Below are 20,691 nucleotides of genomic sequence, written 5' to 3'. Positions count from 1 at the left end.
TGATCAACTTGTGATCAAACATGTTCTTTTTATTTTGTTTCTTGTATTTTCAGAAAAGACATCTCTGTTATTTTTCAGTCCATGAAATTTTTCAGTTCCTGAAATTCTTCACTGTCAGCTTTCTTGTATTTTTTTACTTAACCACTGAAGAATTCAGTATCTATCCTATCTTTCTCATTTTCATCTGACTTCACTTTTTGCAAAGACACCTTCTTTTTTTGAACAGCACCTCCTCCTTTTTTATAAGTGGGACGTATTTACTTCAAGCTCTGAGTGTGGTATCGTTAGAGTGCTTATGACATCTGTTCTTTTGAACACTCCCCTTATCTTTTTCTTTTAACAAGGTTCCCTATTTTTATGTAGTTACTCTCTTCAGTATCAAAGCTTTTCAACCTTCTGTGCAAAGCCTAAGTTCTTTGCTTCAGAAGCCAGATGATGTTAAATTGTAATATGGAACACTCATGGAGCTGTACTCCAGAAGACATGGGTTCAAAACCAACATTCTCAACCAACCCAGAAACAGAACACAGCTATCACAGTCTATGGCAGTCATGTATTCCTCAGAAAAGGCAGAGATGGAAAAATCTGGATTTTCTTCATGTGCACAAAGCAGATGGTGGTCACATGGTATCACGATTTAAAACCATATGAGATCCAAAGATTGAGTTCAACTACAACAGACTGGTGACCAACTTGAACTCAACCTTCTCTGTCACAATCAGAAATTCAACATTTAGATCAAAAGGAAGGTAGGCAAGAGTTCAAGCAACCTATTCACTCACTCCAGTTTAGGTGATAAACTGGTAATTACTGCACTTAATCTAGCACTTCTGGTTACCCCAGAAGTTTGCAACCTCAAAGGGTAATTTGTGGAACAAAGGCTTCTCAGCTAAATAACTCTGGCACTCTAATAAGCTGAGATGCATCTACTTGTTCTCAAGATACAATTCTATAACCACAGCAGAATGAAATGCACCTTACTGTGTTTGCAAATTAACCACAACCAAGGACCTGCAAGGTAATACAGATTTTATGAGGTAAGCATAACTCAAAACAGATCTTCTAATCATTCTTTTTTAGGCCCTGTGAAAGAAGCAATGAATATATTGCTTCCTTCAGAACATGTTCGATACAAAAGTGCCCCACTCAATTCATATACACCTACGAAGTTGAGTTTTAAAGGTAAAGAATATTTAGGGGTTTGAGCAGTAGCAGAATTACAGGATGACTATTAAACTTTACCATAACTATGGCAATCAGTCCTTTTTAGGTAGTCTTTTAATAAATTCTACTAGTACCAGACCAGTCGATAACTCTTCAAGGTATATTCTCAGTCTATCTCTTTCCCAACAGGACAGTTATGTTTAAGTTCAAAATATAGACTATTATACTTAGTTTATGTCATCGGCCAAATTTGCAAATCCTTCACATGACATTAACTTCCACGTGATGCCTATGCAACCTGCTGTATTGAGTCAGTAGTTGAAATGAGCCAACAATAAGGTAACTGGAATTAAACTTTCTGTAGAGCTACTAATCACATGGTGTTTTCTGGCTTACTAGCTTTGCTGTATTTAAATCTCTCTCATTTTTATCATTTCACAGCCTACATCACCAATAAACGCAGCCCTGCTCTCGAGCCTATCCCCACCAGAAACTGTGAAAAAATGCATCTAGCAGCATTATCTAATCAGGCTTTAATAACATTTAATCCTAAGTATTGCAGCAACACTACTTTATCTTCTTTCACACAGGTACAGTTCTCTGCATTTTCTGGGTTAGCTTCCCTCTTAGAAGTAAATGTCTGCTTGCAAAGTCCATAAAACCTTATCTTCATCAATGGGACACTTCATCCTCCACTCAGGGCACATTTGTATGATCCTCTGGCTTCATTTGCATGATCCTCTGGCATATCACTGCAATGCTATTATACTCATCACTGAATAATGCTGCAGACTTAGACTGAGACAATTATTCTTTTTCTCTTGCCACAGCATGAATTTTTAAGGTTTACATTGTTTATTTTAAAGGTTATAAGACATCATAAAAAAACCCCAAACGTGCAATGGTGTGGAAGAGGCACGTGCCTTGACTCCAAGCTTCAGTCTGCAGCACTGATCAGGGATGGGTGTCATGACACCAACAGAGTGCATGCTGAAGTATCACATAAAGGAAGCTGAAGTTCATGAACAAGAAGGAAAAATAAAACATTGTTAAACAGTGAAAACATTTTAAGGGAAAAATACTCAGGAGCATGGAGAAGCTAGAGAAAAATACACAATTTAAACTTCTGTCTTTCTCAAAAAATTCTCAGTCATATTCGTTTCTCATTATTCTGAAAAGATACTCCAGCTCCTATAGCATGGATAAAAGCAAAAGATCCTTTTATTTCCTGGGTGAGCTTCTGGTTCTAATAATGCTGGTGACAAATTGCTCATTAGGTTCAAAAATACAGTATTCTATCTTCCAAATAGTACTAGACTTTATCATTTACAGCTCTTTCATTAATGTAGTACTGACTGCTGACAATTTAAGGAAGGATTATGTGCTGTTTACATTTAAAACCCCAAGCGTCTAGTGATATGCTAATTAACATACTATCATTTGCCTCACTGTTTCTAAAAAAATACATCTACCTGTGCTACACTGAAGGTATTTTCACCTTTTCATGTGCCCCTGCAGTATTTCACTCTTTTGTCATTATTTCAGTTATATTATTTATACAATATTTATTTATAATGTTTATTATGTAAAGGTCTTACATCCTTTCTCACTTTACAGAGCAACACTGAGACCTTTTAGCACCCCCAATATAAACAAATTCTTAATAATTAAAAACGTTGTCCATGTTTATTATCATTTTATAAAAACAAGAGTATTTCTGACAAATAAGAATCCCTTCATTAGCCAAAAAATACCGTGATCCTGAAACAGCAGTTAATTTGAGAATATTATTATGATGTGCCATACTGAGAATACACAGAAGATAATGGCAGTCTGTGGGATTTACCAAGGTTTATTTAATAAACATTTAACACAATCTCTGTTATCAACTTGATTTGATACTTGTAGTACTTGACATACTGGAAGAACATACTTATAATAATTTTGACCTATACTGAGGCTTAAGCCAGCAGAAAACAAGACAAGCGGCTAATTATTATTTCAGCATCCACCCTTTCTTAATTCTAGATAAGGATTCTCATTTTTAAGCCGAATTTTACACCCACCTGTTAATTAGCCATGTAAAAAAAATCCTGAAGCCAAAACCAACCACTGAGATAAAACATGTCATTTTGAGGGCTTATTTTATTAATCTACACAAAAAACACACAAAAAGGACACTAGCTATGACAGTATCAGACTCTGAACATCTGCCACTATAGCAAATATTAGTATATCAAGTAAATAGCTTCACAACTATTTGAAGTTGTAGCATCTATAAGTTACAGTATATAAAACTATAGCATCACAGCTCCTCTCCTTGAGAAAAGGATGATATGGATGAATGTCTCCTACTGTTTCACAATGTGCTTTCATAAGTAAGAGCTATCAGCATAGTTCCCGTGGCTGACTTCCTTTTCCAATATACCCTACAGATTTAATTGCCTTAAAACCTTTTGTCAACCTGGACAGAGTATTGGTAAGACCACAAATTGAAATACATCTCAGTAATTTATAAGTTTTATTTGATGAAAATAATCTTAATTTTTACTGATTTTTCAATACCACTTGTATCTAGAAACACTATCATGCTTCTAGTTTGAAAGTGAGTCTTTATCCTTTAGGGAAGAAGAGATGGAAAAATGGTTTGAACATGCCACTAAATAAATATTCTGTTATTCTTACATATGAAAATATACATTTCTAAAGTAAACAAATATTCAAATCATGTGTAGACTACAGGATGCAGGGAGGGGGGAAATGCATGTGAGAGACAAAGAGACAAACCAAACTTGGACAGGAAAGATTTCTGCAGTCATGAGTAACCTCTATGTAACTGACATACAAACAAAAACATTAACCTTGACTTACAGAAAGATTTGAAGTATCTGGAATAGTTTAATAACTTAGAAACAGCATTGCCACATCAGAACAAACCTCAGGTAGAGACATCTCCACTAAGAGAACAGAATTTCATTATGTATGTGTTACAGTTGCGATCCCAACAATCAAGCTTGTTTGCATTCTAATTATAGTGACATCTTATAAGCTACCACAAAGAGGGATTTTTCCACTATCTCCTTGTAACTCTGCTACCATTCTAAGCAAATACTGTATTTACCTCATCACTGAACTCCATAAACTCTACCTAAATTACTATTTAGTAGTGAGTCCTTTTCAGACCTTGCTAGAACACTATTCTAAAGCTACTTTATCTTTAGAAAGCAGTTTTAAAAACAGATACGAAACTTGGCTACTGTTTCCTTTTCCTTCATTTTCTTTCTTTAAATAGCATGGAGTGTTTAAACAGTGACTTGATCCTGCCAGGTGAGGTTCCTAATTTTAGCAGACAAAATTATCTTAGAAACATTTCCTCATTGTCCGATGATATATCAAATTAAAGAAATTATCAAATAAATACAGGCTCGGTTACTTTGTGCCAGATTACTTCAGCAGAAATAAGGAGGACATTTCAAATCACACTTGTCTGGATTCTTTTTCCAAGCTTTAAATTAATGAAATGCAGATGTAAATCAGTATTTCCCAGTGTATCAGTTCTTCCTTCTTGCAAAACGTTTAATTTCCAGTCTCTAAAGACACAATTGATGTATTTCCTGGAGTATGAGGGCTGAAGTTAACATTACAGCTGCTTACAGATGTGAAAATGCCTAAGTAAATGAGATCTATAAGAAAGATATAGCAAAGGAAAATGAAAAACCACGTACAGAATTAACACTTCAAGGTGCTTATAAAAATACAACTCCTTAAAGCAATTCCTGATGTTTTTCTGTTCTACGTTGAGTCAAAGCCAAAAGAAATCAAGGTCCACAAACTGGAAAATGTAAAGTAGCAAATTAATGTAAGAGGTTTATAAATATGCAAAAAGTTTCAAGTTACTGCAAAACAGGTAAATTAATACATCCTCTTCATGTTAAATCCTCTTGATTATAACCACTCTGCCCTCCAAAGTGTGCAAACATGTATTTGCGTGTCATCTATTAATCTCTATGTTTTACTCAATATGAAAACACTATCAGCTGCTGTACATTCATGGGAATCACTGCCAAAGAGACTAAATGCATCATGAAATAGGAAGTCACAGGTTAAAATGACCTTTCAAAACAGGCAGGGCACTGTATATTACAAAAAGAAGGTCTTTCAAATAGCATATAAAATAACCACAAAGGACTACTCACCATGTCATATGCTGTTACAATCTTTTTCAAGACCTCTGGAACAATCCCTTGGAGCTCCATAGTTGGATACTGATCATTGAGATTCAGTACTACCAAGGGTGCATTATCAGGCCCAACCAAGCGCATAGACACTGCCAAAATGCACTGCATAAGATTTGCTACAGGAGAGAGGCCACATAATTCTTTGAATGAAACTACCGCATTCTGCAAAAAGGAAAGAAAGAGTTTCCTTTACAGTTAAGCATGAATTTTAATGTCTTATTCTTTCAGGATAAAATACTTCACTGTTATAGTTGATCTCTAATGTGGAAATACCACAGCTTTTCCCTGAGGAGCTGGCAGTTCTCCAAAGCAATCAATATTACAGATATATGTTACCAAAAATGTTTAAAATTCAAACAGAATTCAATACTTGTCATAGGGAAAACCAGCCTATTTAGAACAAGTATGTCTGGTTTCTACCACTACTAAAATTAACCATGCAAATAAATGAATTCTAAAACATAGTGGTCATGAATTGGTAAAAATTCTAAAATATATTTCATAACATTTATTAAAATGCCACCAAGAGAAACAAAATATTAGGTGCTGAACATCCCAAATCAGCAAAAGTGATGTGGAAGGAGGAATTCAGCACATTTGTAACTTTAAACATACCTGAACTATAGTCCAGACGTGCTGTGGATCTGCTGGCTCCCATTTGGTGTGATTCACAAACCCAGCACTCCACTACCGATGTCATTCCTATCACAGAATCACACTTAAGTGAATATTTAAGGCACTTTAATATAAATACCAATTTGTACCTTTCCCTTAAATTTATTATAGTTGTATTTTATATCCAATAGGGTAGAATATAAAGCTATACATTTAAACGTTAAGAAAATTTCCAGTATTAGAAATACAACGTGACTCCCAAGTAGCCACTGAAATTCCATGAGGGGCATGTTCTTAGCACTGTAATGAATTTAGGATTTTTGTACCAAGTGGGAGCTGGTGATCTAAGGCAGGTCTGGAGTTTGTGTTCCTGTAGGAAACAAAAACAAAAACATGGTGTATTTAAGTTACAAATGTGCTCAGTGCTCCTTTCTCTCACGTGTTACCCAAGCAGGGTATTTGACTCAGATTTTCATCTTAATCAAAATCACCTTCCTCCTTGCTGACATGATGCAAGTCATTTGTGGACAAGTTTCTTAGAGAGACATAATGCCAAACTTAATGCAAACAGGAATCAAACATGAAATATTCTGTTGTCCCTTCATGGGACAGAACACCCAAAGATGACTTCAAAATATGTATATATAGCATATTCATGTAAAATAACATGAATACTAGAGTACATCTACTACAGTCAGTTACAGTGTACCTTAACTCTAAGTAAATGTTTAGTAGCATCTAGTAAATCTCCAGGAAACAGAAATTACTTTTATTAACTGGACTGCACCTTGATGACACATAGTTGAAAAGACTGACATCAGTATGCCCATTCAAACATTTTGTTTGAGATAAACATCATGGGTAAGCCATTACGAACATCAATTTTACAGACAGGAGGACCCAGGGAACATACATACTAACTGCAGGCAGGACAGAACTATAGCTGGAACTCTTTGCCGTTGGACTTCCAACTCTGTATCCAGAGACTATCCCTCATACTGTCAAGCAACTCACACATACAACGTCACAGCCAGTTTAATCACACATGTTACACATTTGTCAGTGATTAATATGTAATTAACAAATTATGACATTAGCTTTTGTCGCAGTAATGTAGTACCTAACAAGGAAGAAAAAAGGCTATTTCTACACATATTTAGAGAAACCATTAGACTCACATCTGCACCTTTTTTCTCTTCTTCCATCTTGTATTAAAAACAAACAAACAAAAAATCAACCACAAAAAACACAAACCACTTTGCTCTTTATAAGCTGGTTTGTGGGCACATTATTTCTCTATCATAAAAATCATAACAATTTGTAACACAAAATTTCAGTGATATAGAAACCAAACAAATTTCACATTCCCTGGCATAAGTTGATATTTATTTTGAGTGATTTATTTACTTCTATTAGCTGTAAAACCTTAGTTTTGCAAAGTTTAAACTGTGCACATTACATAATCCGACAGTAAAGCTATGCAAAACTATTATTCCCTCATGTACCTAAAAAATCTTCTTAATAGCATTTGGAGAGATGATAATGAATTTAGTTGCTAGCACAACTTTCAAACTGACAGAATAAAATACATAAAATACCTTTTAATATCTCATGTTCAAAGAAACCACACTGTAGAGCCTGGGTTTAATTATATCATTTCTGGAAAATACTGCAGCATTCACAGCAAAGAGTTCAAGGTAGCTACAGAAAACTTACGTTTTTGTGTTTCCTCAAATCTTAGGTTAAGCTCTTCACTGAAAGCTATCTTAACACACAGTATCCTTTACATGACAGAATTCTAGCCTTCAATAGCTTAACTACAGGTAAAGTTCAGTTTGCATGTTTCCCATAATGTGAAACATTTATGAGTCAAAATATCATCCCCATATTTTTAATAATCTTTTAGTGTTGTAATTTTATATACCAAGTAAATGGGTGAACTTCATAATGCTGTACTAGTATCTTCTTTCATATGAAGAAAAATTAGTTTTAAAACTGTATTACTATTAAAATCTCTTCAATATAAGATTATTCATGAAGAAAAATTATCTACACTGATGTGCCAGAATCAAGTCTCAGACATTTCCTTCAATCAGTTTAACATTACATAAGAGGATTTAATAGGTCATTTCATTCAAAATGATTATGCTTAATTTAACTGATCACTGCTAGTATTCCATCAGAATTTTAGGGACAGTTAAAAGCTTTACTGAATAAAATGCAACCTTGCAACTCACTTTAATCTGTGTCTAAAAGGGTGTATTCACCAGGAACCTCTAATGGAATCTCCAAACAATGCATTTTTGAGGTGGGATCTCTTGACTTCCAGAAAAACAAGCACCTCAGCCTGTACTTTTTCCTGAAATTCAACGTGTTAATTTTATGTGAACTTTAAGGTAAGGTTATTTCTTCTACAGGATGCTTCCTAATGCCTTAGCACTAATTCCATGTATTTCTAACATACTGTTACTAGGAAGACTCATGGAAAGCAAATATGCTTCAGAAAGTACTGCCTTCTATTTAGGAATGATAAAAAAACAAAACCTCAGTGAAACTACACTAAACATACTTTCACATACAGTAAGTTTTCTAATAAAGCATAACGTCTCCTTTTTCTATCAGGAGGTAGATGTATTTTCCTCCTGCATTTCTATTTAACTTAATTTTTTAAAACTAAAATAGTGCCATACTTTCCTCTAGTGTGTATCTAACATTCCTTCAAAGAGACAGGACAAGTCAACAAGCCTGAGTTCTAATGCTTGAGTCATATTTTCAGTTTACATTCAACAAAACATGCATACGCATCCAAGTTACCTCAACAGACAGTATCACCTAAGAGGCTGCTCTGACATAATCCATTTTTAAAGCTGTTCAGCATTAGATTCCAGTAATGTAACCGATTAAACGCAGCAAGACTCTCAAAAACATATATTCCATATGCATCATAATACAAAAATACATGTAAGAACCAATAAATTCATTGTAAAAACTGTACCTGCATATTTTCTCTCAAATCCGTGGCATCCCGAATAGGTTGGAGAGCATTCTTGAACACTTCATCTATTGTTTTAATCCATAATGTTCTCATGGAAGCATATTCCCTTGATTTCTTGCCTTTCCTAACAGAGAGGCCCCGTTTATGAGGTTTCCCACCACCCCTTCGATTAGTAATGGCCACATGCACAAACAAGGATGCATGTGCTAAATTTTCACCAGTTAAAGACTGCAGAGGAACGTGGCGATAACCAGTCTGTAGACACTCAAAGGGAATAGTGTATTGCCCAATAAACTCATCCCCTATGTAATCATCATCCAGTACTACAAAACGCACCATAGCTAGTTCTGGTAAATTTATTTGAAATTCAAAGCTTTCATCAAAAATTGGATTATCCCCATTCTGATGCATAGTTTTAGTCCTTTGCTCTGCACAGTCTGCAGGGATTCCATGTATTTCAACATAGACATAAGGATCCACAACATCACCTTTGGCACCTGATCCCTTGGGTTTAGGAAAGTTTTGCCCACTAATGATTTTAATATGAAGCAGCTGAGGCGAAACTCCAGGCACGGTGTCTTTTGTATTTGCACTGAAGAAGGATACTTCTTCTCTCATAATAGCAGGACGAAGGACATAGCCACAGTTGCCGTTCTGTCGAAACCAACCGATGTTAAGATCCATCATTAAGCCAGGCGTTTGGAAGTTCATTGCTACTATCTGACAACCACATTTCCAAAAGTCCTGGGGATTCATATTACTGGAGTCAATTCTCATAGGACTGGGGAAAACCCGTGCAAGAAAACGTTTGTTATAATTGACAAAGTCTCCCGGGTTTTCATTGGCATACTTGCTAGCAAGCACTTCATTAAAGGAGCACACTTCCCAGTACTTCTGGAGCTGAAATGAAACTTGAAACTCTTTGAACTGAACTGATTTACATATGCTTACCAACTCTGAGAGTTCTTTACAGAGCTGAAATCGTTTCCCCGTTATTGAGTTTTGCTGTTCCACTCCCTCTTTCCCCACTCTCTGTGACATTTCTGCTCCTTCGTCTTCATCTGTAACATCTCCCTCTAGTCCAGGACAACTGGAGGAAAGCTTCTTTGCTTTAATTAGTATTTTCCCTTTGAGTGATTCTGGTGATGGAAGGTAAGACTCCTCTATGTTTGGGGACTGCGTATGTAGCTTGTCCCCCAAAATTTTCTTCATGTGTTGTACCATCACTTTCTGCTGCTTAATGGAACAATGATTTTCTAAACACAAAATAAGAGGGTATTCTGAAGCAAAAAATGCATACTTGTTAATAATGTCAATCACGCTACGGAAGACAATCTGTGATGTCATTGTATGCCCTGTGTAAATCACAGGTTCGTTATCTGGGCCATCCCATACATCCAGTTCAACGCTTCGGCAACCCATTTTAAGAGCACGAATGTAGCCTGTGATGTCAGAAGGCCCTCGAAACTGATCCTCTATCAAGTACGTATTATGAGATGAATTTATAAAATAATGAGATAAAGGTTGTTTCATATCTTGACAAACTTTTTTATGTTCTGGATCAAATATGTGGCAGTCTGGTGAAGTAAGGTAATTTGTAAACCCATCTATAGAAAGACAACCCTTTTCCTGCCCCTCTTTGGCTGGCTCGTACTTGTGAATAATTTCCAGGCTTATTTCTTCCGTGACATGTGCCATACCCTGTTCTGCTTCTAAAAACATCATGAGGTCCTTGGTATCTAAGAATTCTTTATTGCTTGAAAACTGAACCAACAGGAAATAGATTTCAGGTCTGGTACAAAGCTCATGAAAAACTTCAATAAACTCTTCTTTTGTTACTTCAGTACCAGTTTTTTCCTTGGATCTATGTAACTCCTTGAATTTCAGTTCAATTTTATTCGTTTTTAAACCAGGATTTAAGTCTTTTATAAACTGTACAGCATTACACAGGGGTATATGTCCCAAATTATCTACATCTGATTCACTGAACATTTGCGAAAGCCATGAAGTCCGCATATTATCTTGAGTACTTTCTATCATATCTAGAGTATGTTTTCCATAAGAAATCAGGTATCTTAAGCCAGTAACCCAAATATTTGCAACGTCTGCTGAATTAGCAACAAGATCTAGGGACTCATAGTTTTCTCCATATATAATTGAAAATGCACAGTCTTCTGATATCTGGTCATATATCCCATTGCTGCGAAAAATATCTGTATTTTTTCCTGTTCTTACTTCTTTGATTGATTTAATATCAATCTTTGCTTTTTCAGAATCCTTTTTTGAAGGTTCCCAGCGTAGAGACTGCATATCTGCATCTAAAAGAAAATATCGGTGATACACCCTAGAGTTGGATCGAATCTTTTTGAGCTCAGAGCCTTCAACCATTGCATTTATACAGTCACTTGCACTGCTGATCTTTTTCTCAGTTGGCATACTGCTAAACGACACAGTCTTTTTCCGTTCCCGCTTTTGTTTTGTACCATCCTGGGAAACAAGGGAGAGAAAAAAGAAAACAAGTATCAGTATGATTTTGCTCAACATTGAAATAGGTTTCAACTGCAAGCTAAAAGTTCATAAAGTAGTTAAAAAAAGCCTAGCATCTATGTGATGACCAGTAAGACGGAAATTCTTAATGGAATCATCATAAATGAAAATACTGATGATGGCTTAGTATTTGTTCTTGCCTGTATAAGTAATCTTCCAGGGTTGGGGTTTGTTTTTTAATATTTATAAGAACACAAAAGTAAACAAAGCAACCTTTGAATGCTAATGAAACAATAATGCTGTATAAATGCATTTTATCAGTAATAAACTACTTACAGAAATAATGGGTTCTAAAGCCATGCCAGTAGGAAGTAAGCTTTTCTTAGTCCTTATATGGTCTTACAAATACTTGCTGATTGTCAGTGTGGAATATAATACTTTAACACCATGCTGACAGAGTCCTTATGAACACCAGAGAAACATAAATACACAATTAACCACATAAAATTCATAGGACATGGTCCTAATCTAAGCATACAAAATGTTAACTGCAATTATGTATAGTTCCCTCCTCAGTTGCACCCATCCACATTCTTCCCACAGACTGCCCATAGCATATCATCAGAAATCATAGCGTATCATTAGAAAGAACTTGAAGGGAAAATACAAGACCCAGTTGGAAAGGGACCAAAAGTGATTCTCCTTTGCTCTTAAAATAATGTAATGACCCAGAGGTCTTAATTCACTAGAGAAAGTGGGGATAGAAAACTGCGTATGTATAAACCATATGAAAAAGGGAGAGAGGAAATAATGTAATTTAGCTACCTCTGCTGCTGGCATTAAAGCAAACAAGTGCAAATAAATCCATAACAGATGACTTTAAGTACAATCAATTTCTTAAGAAAAAAGTGAGTTTAAGAAACCAGTGTGCGTTCATTATCTGCATTTTCTGAGATTGAAAAGATGCTGGTTTTGTTTTTTCTAAGAACATCATGTGTCTTGACAAACTAACTTTTAGTCCAAAATAATACTTCCACTAAATAATCTTTCTATTTAGAACTGTTTTTACATTCCAGCACTGCTCAAAAGAATACTTTTTATACAAGCAGTATGCTGAATTCCCCTCTACTAGTTTTCCATCGGAAGTATGTTCCAGTGCAAATCAGCATTGCTTATATGGCAAAAAGGAGAGGGAAAGAAAACTTTTCACAATCACTATGTTGAACAGATGTTCAAATGAAAAACATCCATTACAGAATGCGTTTCCAGCTCAGGGTGTATGTGCTGTATGCTCAATTTCATTAAAATAAAAATGCAGAATTCTGGTTTTGTATATTGACTTATAAGCATCTGAAAAGGCTTTCACCAAAAACAGTGATTAGTAAAGTAAGCACACTGAACAGTTACTGTTCTGTCTTTGAAAAAATCAATCAACCATATCATTCTTGCACCTTTAATGACAGCAGAATTTGCTTTGCTCAAGTTCTCGTGAGACCAGTAAAAGTGAATAAACCTTCAGAGGACCGTTCTATTTCCAACTCCAGATCAAACACCTGCAACAGATACCACACAGGGTCGACTCTTGGAATCTCATTACACATATGCCTTTGGGCATAAGGACTGCTCTTAAATAAAAGCCATTTTCCTTAATTTTAAAAACTTAAGAAATTACAAATGTGATTTTTGTTTAGCAAGATTGTTACTCTATTTTAAGCCTAGCTTCCTGTCTGGCTACATACCTATATCTCCTTAACCTGGAAAAGTGGTAAGGGACAGCCCCATAGAAATGAGCAATTAGATTCCTGTTCAATATCTTCAGGTTTGGAATGAAGCATGCTAAAACTCCATAATGCTCCAGATTTCTTCTTGAACTCTTCAGTCAGAGACAGCTGATAGATAACCTCCTAACGCCAGAACTGTCAAGGCTTGGGACATATTACCTTGCCTGACCACAATCAGTATTTACCAAACAGGAAAAAGGTCTATGCCTTTCTCTATAGTCAGGATTGTGTCTGATCCAAGACACTGAATGGCAAGTAATTAAAAAACTAAAAATCCGCCATTTCTTGATGCCATCTGATGTAAACAAGTCCATCTCGAGGCTCCAGAACACCCTTCATAAGTTTTTACTTCTCCAGCAGTCACTGATCCCAGATTTCCTGTGGAAGTCCCCATCCTGACATAAGCATGGCAATCACAATCAATCTGCACGAACAGAAGAATTAAATAGCATTTTCCCAAAGACGCTGGCCAGAATGACCTCCCTGTCAAAATTACCCTCCTGTTTGAAAAGAAACAGAAAAAAACTCTCATAAGATGAAAATATAATTGCAAAGAGTATGACAAAATTGTATGAAACCAGTTTGTGAGCCCCAAATACAGTCTGTCACAGAGAAGGGAGGCAGATATATTCAGCTATATGATGTGGAGTATTTCGCCTTCAAAGTTGGGTGGCATTCATGAACCGAATCAGGTCTCTCATGGCCTTACATCTGTCTCAAATCAATGACTGGCACATCAGAAAGCTGTATATTATCTGTACACACACAGGAGTGACTTCTCATTTATGAGACTTAAGAGTGCTCTTGCTGTTCAAGATGCTCAAAGTGAGTGAGACTGGCTCTACAGTGCAGATGCATAATTCTGTCCACAGCAAAAGCTACGGGTTTTGTACTGAAACAACTTTCCGAGTCATCCTGGAATCACTCACACAATGAATACCTTGTCAGATTGTAACAGGCACTGTAATCATACATCAGAACTTCCCCTAAAGACTGCCTTTTCTTCAGAAGACTTTATGGTTGAAACCAGGATCCCCACCTCATCAATACATTTCCTAAAACCATGTGTGCCACATCCAAGGTCACCTACAAGAAGTTCTGAGACAGAGCCCAGACCACAGATGTAAATGTTAGGAAACTCTGCTAATATCCGCTACAAGTGACAACACAGAGACTTCAGTTTATCCAGGAGTTCCTATCAACAGAAAGCAAAGAATCTAGCAGTGTAAAAACCAGAAATAATCCCAGCTGTCATACATGGCACTGAAGAGACAGAGACAGCTGGAGAAAACAGCTTCAGTGAGCGAGCAGGGAAGAGTATCTCCATGATCTCCTTCCTCCAAGTATCTCCTTTTTTTATTCCTTTGCAGGTACTGACAAAGAAACATTTGTGTGACTCAGACAGCACTATCTATAAAACAGAATTCTGGAGACAACAAAGAATCTTGAATTGGATGCTGAGAGATACACACACCATTCCTGAACGGCAAAGCTTTTAATACACACAGCTTTATCACAGAGTTACTCAAAGAGCAGTTGCAACAATCACAAGTACTGACAGGCGCAGTGATGAAGTTCAGAGATTTGATAACATAAGAGATCAGGATGACAGAGGAAACAATGAATAGTGCAATAGTAGATGTTTATAAACAACTACTAAAGAAAAGAATGCAGAGCGTGAACTTTATTACCTGTAAATGCCCAAATGAATCATGCCCCAGAAGACTCCCTGGGAAAAGCAGTAGTTCTTAAAACATTCAATCCCAAAGTTACCAAGAAGTTTAGGACAGTAGAATCCAGAACACTTTGGGAAGAAACTTACAGCCCAAGGCAGGGGCTTGCCACCCCCCCCGAGGTGGGAAGTGAGGGTCTGCAACCAGACACTGTGTAGAATAGTCCTTCCATCTGGCAATACAGAACAGTCCTTACAATCACCAATGCACATGCCGGAGATAGGGTGTCTGCAATCCTGCCACTCTCCACACAGAGCTAAAGCAGCTTTGACACAGTAGATACGCTAGCTGGGCTTTGAGAATTAATGCCTTTATCTGCATTTAGCCCACTAAGGTACTTCTTTGGGGACAGAGGACTTTACAAAGAAAAGACAATGGTAACAAGAGGAAGTGGCAGAATGACACATTTTCAGAGCACTGGTCTGGGAAGTGAAAGACCCTGATGACATTACTCCATAAACATTTCACTTGGTGATCCTGAATGCAAAATGCACAAACACTCCATGCAGCAGGGACCTGAACACTGAATTTTGCCCTCTCAGAAGTGTAAGGATAACTACCTCCCCAAGTGTCAGATCTGCTGCTTCTTGTTTACACTCTAACCTGTTTGTATACCAGAGGTTCATCAGAAGCATGGAAGGCAGCTCCATCCTCCTCTTGAGAGCATGTGGCTAGCACATGAGGAGCTGCACATCTGAAGATCACCAGGCTCACCAAACCGCTCCATGGGTAGACGAGTGCTCTGCCAACCAAGCAACTACATAAAGAACAGAGCACAAGACATCTCCCTCAACCACAGCACCTCACTGCAGGCTTTCTGATGGTGAATGCCTGAGCTTTGACAATGTGTGAAGAAAATCACACATCTTGTGTCAGTCCACAGGAGTCACAGTCCCAAGAATGCCTACTGAGTTAATCCCAAACAGGCTTAGAAACAGTATGGATGCTGAGGGACTCGGCCTAGCAAAGACTGGTTATGTCTGTACATACATGTTGTTACAAGATTGCAACCATATACAGTGTCTCCAGAGCTTTTAAATAAATCAATTAATTTTTTTGCATGTAAATTCTGAATTAAGTGACATGATTCTGAGGGTCAGTGTTGTGGCAATACACGGAGCAATTACTGGTGAGTAGGTAAGAATGCAGACCATGCCTAAGTTTAATTTTTTGCTTTTGTTTTTTTTTTAAATCACACTATTATTTAATGTCAAATAGCATGAAAAGCTTGACTCCAAAAGCTGAGGGGTCAACCTCGAGTCACCCCTGGAGCTTTCTGCCAGAGGCTCCAGGTAGGACCATTCTCCCCGGCTGCAGTGTAGAGTGCATTTTTGACATCTGGCCCGGTCCAGACTGGTCCAAGGGCTACTGCATGGACTCTCTCTCGTTTAATTTGCTCAAAGGCTTGCTGTTGCTCAGGGCCTCATTTGAAATTCTTCCAGGTCACATGATAGAGAGGGCTTACAATCGAACTGTAATTTGGGATGTGAATTCTCCAGAACCCCACAACACCTAAGAAAGCCTGTGTGTCACCCTTGGGCAGGGTTTAGAAGTAATCTAATGTAGATCTCTAGCCGACAGTTGCAACACAATTCACTGTTTTATGACAAGAACAGACAATCTAATGATCTTCATGGCGAACATAGAGAGAACTGCTCTTCTGACACTCTACAACTCATTGATGACTTGCTTTTACAGTACATGTGATACTTAAGTAGCCAGTTTTGAGTATGAAAACTGCCATGTCTTCGTCCAATACAATTCAGCAGCAACTGCAAAATCACCTAGCTTAAAAATATGATGTATAACATAAGCCTACTTCAGGAAGTGGCTAAAAAAAGAAACAATAATGAAGCTTTAGTTATTTAATTAAAATTCCTAAACATTTTCCTGAAGAACCCTGAATTCTACAGATTTCCTTTATATTTAAAAAAGCATGTTTTATATATATACATATATATAGTCTATATATAGTTAGGTCTATACATATATATTTATGTCTATTCAAAGGAGAGGGAAAAGAAAAAAAACCAAGCAACCAAATACTTCAGGCAGTATTTTAAAACATCCAATTTCTAAATGCGCTTTAATAAAAACACAATAATACCAGTAATTTGTTCTTTTCAAGGTGGTTTTAGAGAGATAAATGCAGACACAGATCAGCAAATGAGTTACAAGTGCAAGGTCAGTATCATATTATCCTTCTCTTTATAAATATTTTCATTGCACAAATATTTAGGTTTTTTGCTGAAAATATATCTTTACTGATCCAGCAATAATAAACGGGACAAGTTATTTTTGCAAACACACAAAAAAAGAATTCATTATTATGTCTAGGTAGCCTACATAAAGCTGCCAGGTTATTCCAGAATGTGCAGCATTACAAAAGAAGCTAAGCAACTTTTTGTGTGAGAGAGTCAGTAGAAAATAGAAAGGAAAACAACAGGTAACTAAAGTCAGCAATGTTTCATCTTTGTTACACAGAATTTAGGATTGATTTCAAAAGTTACATGCAATTAAAGGTGGAATAAGAGTCGTCTTTGAAAGAGGGTGAGGAAAAGGGAGAAAGGGGGAGGGAAAGAACGGAGAAGATGCAGCAGGAAAGCCATTCCACCACTAGGAGCTGTGTCCTGGAAGAAGGAAGGTCTATGCCCTTGAGGCACCCACTCTCAGCCTAATTCTCCCATAATCAACAACTCAGCAGAAGAATCTGCTGACACCCACCACTCAGCCTCTCTCCTCCAGCCAAGTATGCCTGTTCCTTCCTAGTCAGTACCTTTTAATTTGCCATTACTTGTAGATTCTTACTAGCACAGTGACCCAAATTCACTAAAAGGCATATATTTTATAATGCTTTAACACAGCTGTCTAAAGCTTGCAGAGCATGTGAAAATCAAAACGGGAATAAACTCTCCTATTAATCAGCAGTTCAGCTGACAGAACTCCAAACACTTCAGAAATGGCACAAACTAAATCACATCATGTACAATGGTTTCTGAATGGAACTATAGCCACTGATGAATAGTACGCAGCACTGAACAGATGTATTTAATACAAAGTAAAGAGTCCTCAACTAAAATAATAGGCATTTGGGGGGAGACAAAACATCAGCTATTTGGAAAACACAGGGCCTCCCACTCACAGTGAATCACTATATTTGAGCTCGGCATTTAAGTATTTTTCCAAACTGGTATTCACAGCAAATCTGCTGTTTGCAGAGATCTTTTAAGAGAAACTTATTTTTTCAACGTGTGGTGGGTTGACCCCAGATAGACCCAGTTACACAGTGTTATAAATAACAGTGAGCAGGAAAGAAAAATATGAAGATTAGCTGCACAAGTAACAATCCTTCCTTTTATCATCTTTTTCTTTTTTACTAAGGGAATACTATCATTAAAGGAATACAGACACGGGGAAGTCTTAGCTCAGTATTCAAACGAAAATAATCTATATTAGTTCGGATCAGCTAATTACATAGTTCATAACACACTAAAACAATTCCCCCTTCAAACCCTCTTCACAACATTAATTTTCTGTCCTGCCTCTTCCTCCACCTGCCCCAGCTGCATCTCCCTTCTCCCCAGCCCAGCCCCTCAGGCCCACATCAGCACCTCTCAGACACACAGTAAGTTAATTTACCTCATTGCCTCGGGAAATGAAAAATCTCTTTTTTGGTGAACTAGTTTTCTGCAATTGTAGTGAGCTGAAACAATCTGCCACGTGATTGGGTAAGTATCAGAGTTCTGTCCCCACTAAAAATCCGAGGAAAGAACAGAATAACTCACTTTCATAAAAAAATTAACTGCATGCAGTTAATCAATGCAGTTGAAACTGTTCTGTTGAAATCAGATCCTGTATGACCTGACAAGAGAACTTTATGTCCTTAGGGAAAATAAAATCTCTCCTCTTGGCCCATCCTCACAGAATGTCCATCTACAATTTCATAAAAATATCGTAAAGGCAAGGTGTAAGAAAGAACTACCAACACCCTAAAGTAACAGAATTGAGGTTCTCAGGGCTCCTTTGGCTCATTTTGTTTTGCTTCTCTTCAAGAAAACAGGACACCAGAAAATGTGAGTATATTGTATGAGACAGGTGACTACTACAACTACCTATGAAGAAGAGCAGAGCAGTATGGTATCCTGTGTCATCCTTGTTGGTTTAGAGCAGGCAATTTTACTCAGTTAAAGACTGTGACTACAATGAGCAGGGAAATAAGGGGTTATGGTTTTGCAAATAAAGTTTGGACTAAGGTTTTCCTTGTAAAACCTACTTCAGAAGAGCTTATTTAGCCATTTGTTCAGTTTACTAAGAGTAAAGAATTATTTTTTTTTTTAAGTATGCTTGAAGATGGCTTGTGAAAATTTGTGCTGTTCAGCCTGGAGAAGAGAAGCTGTGTGGAGACCTCATAGCAGCCTTCCAGCATCTGAAAGGGGCCTACAAGGACGCTGGGCTCTTCATAAGGGATTGTAGCGACAGGACAAGGGGGAATGGGTTTAAACTTAAACACGGGAAGTTCAGGTTACATATAAGGAAGAAGTTCTTCACTGTGAGAGTGGTGAGGCACTGGAATAGGTTGCCCAAAGAAGTGGTAAATGCTCCATCCCTGGCAGTGTTCAAGGCCACACTGGATGGGGCTTTGAGCAACCTGGTCTACCGTGAGGTGTCCCTGCCCATGGCAGGGGACTGGAATTAGATGATCTTAAGGTTCTTTCCAACCCTAACCACTCCATGATTCTATATTGCTGTCCTAAGTATCCACAGGTTCTTCAACACTCAAATGCTCTCACAGTGTGTCGCAGGGGAGCTTTCCATGAACCTCTGCTATGAGGCAGACACTTCCACCAAGATGCCCAAGACACCCACAGGCATGCTGCCATTTGCTCCCTCGCACTCAGCTCTTAAAGCTGACACAAGCTGAGCAACTAAGAGAATGTCTTAACTCCAGTGCTAAGTCACCAAAACAGCATGAACAAATTTCATGTCTCAAAACATTAACTGCATGATATTCCTTACTGCTAGTGTTTGCAAGTCATATTGCAAGTTTTACAAAGAGAACTAAAAAAGAAATGACAGCTCAGTTCGAAAATGTTCTTCAGTTAAATGACAGAACAGAGGCTAACAAACCAAAACAGTTTAGCCATCTCTTCTTAGGGCAATGTTTTTAATGGCAAAATGTATGCCTGATCTCTTGAGGGTCAATTAATAAACTTTTTAAAAACAAAACATAAAATCACAGGGGTATTTCACCATATAAACTCAGCACACATAAACCCTTCCATGGTTTTCAAAAGAAAGTAAACAATCTGATATTGCTTACTCTGATGAAAATACTTTTAATTACTTATACTATGTTCAATTTTGACCAAGATTTTAAAAAGTCTGTAGTAACTCAGACTTTTCCATTCTGCAGTTTCATGGTCCAAGTACATTTCCCTTCTAGCAGTTATTACTGTAGCTTACACAAACATGGTTATATTTTAAAGCAATACACATAATTACAGAACCTGATAATATTATACCTGAATATCAAAATACAGTAGTAAAAAAGTCAAACACTGAGGCATTCTTCATATGGAAGTACATCTGCATATTCATGATATTAAGATAAAGCAGCATTTGGGTTTCAAAGGTTCATTTACAATACAGATGAGCAGGGGAAAAGGGAAAAGCCTATC

At 37.1% G+C, this 20,691-nt stretch overlaps 1 protein-coding gene across 6 annotated transcripts in view; it reads right to left on the bottom strand.

Moving 5' to 3' along the window:
* Nucleotides 1–20,691, bottom strand: part of PLCL2 (phospholipase C like 2) — a 103,736-nt gene that overhangs the window by 31,847 nt on the left and 51,198 nt on the right. For 2 of the 6 annotated variants that reach the window (XM_065666018.1, XM_065666019.1), the window contains 2 exons: nucleotides 9,013–11,499; nucleotides 5,361–5,564 (listed from right to left, as the gene is read on the bottom strand). In XM_065666018.1, the coding sequence (XP_065522090.1) occupies nucleotides 5,361–5,564; nucleotides 9,013–11,499 (2,691 nt within the window). Of the gene's footprint in view, nucleotides 1–4,889; nucleotides 4,997–5,360; nucleotides 5,565–6,017; nucleotides 6,105–6,343; nucleotides 6,388–9,012; nucleotides 11,500–20,691 lie in introns of those variants that run through there. The other 4 variants (XR_010609847.1, XR_010609846.1, XM_065666021.1 and 1 more) reach the window with 4 other exon arrangements.

This window comes from Lathamus discolor, chromosome 2, assembly GCF_037157495.1.
Source record: "Lathamus discolor isolate bLatDis1 chromosome 2, bLatDis1.hap1, whole genome shotgun sequence".
Lineage (NCBI taxonomy): Eukaryota > Metazoa > Chordata > Aves > Psittaciformes > Psittacidae > Lathamus > Lathamus discolor.
This window is presented reverse-complemented; position numbering and strand designations above follow the sequence as displayed.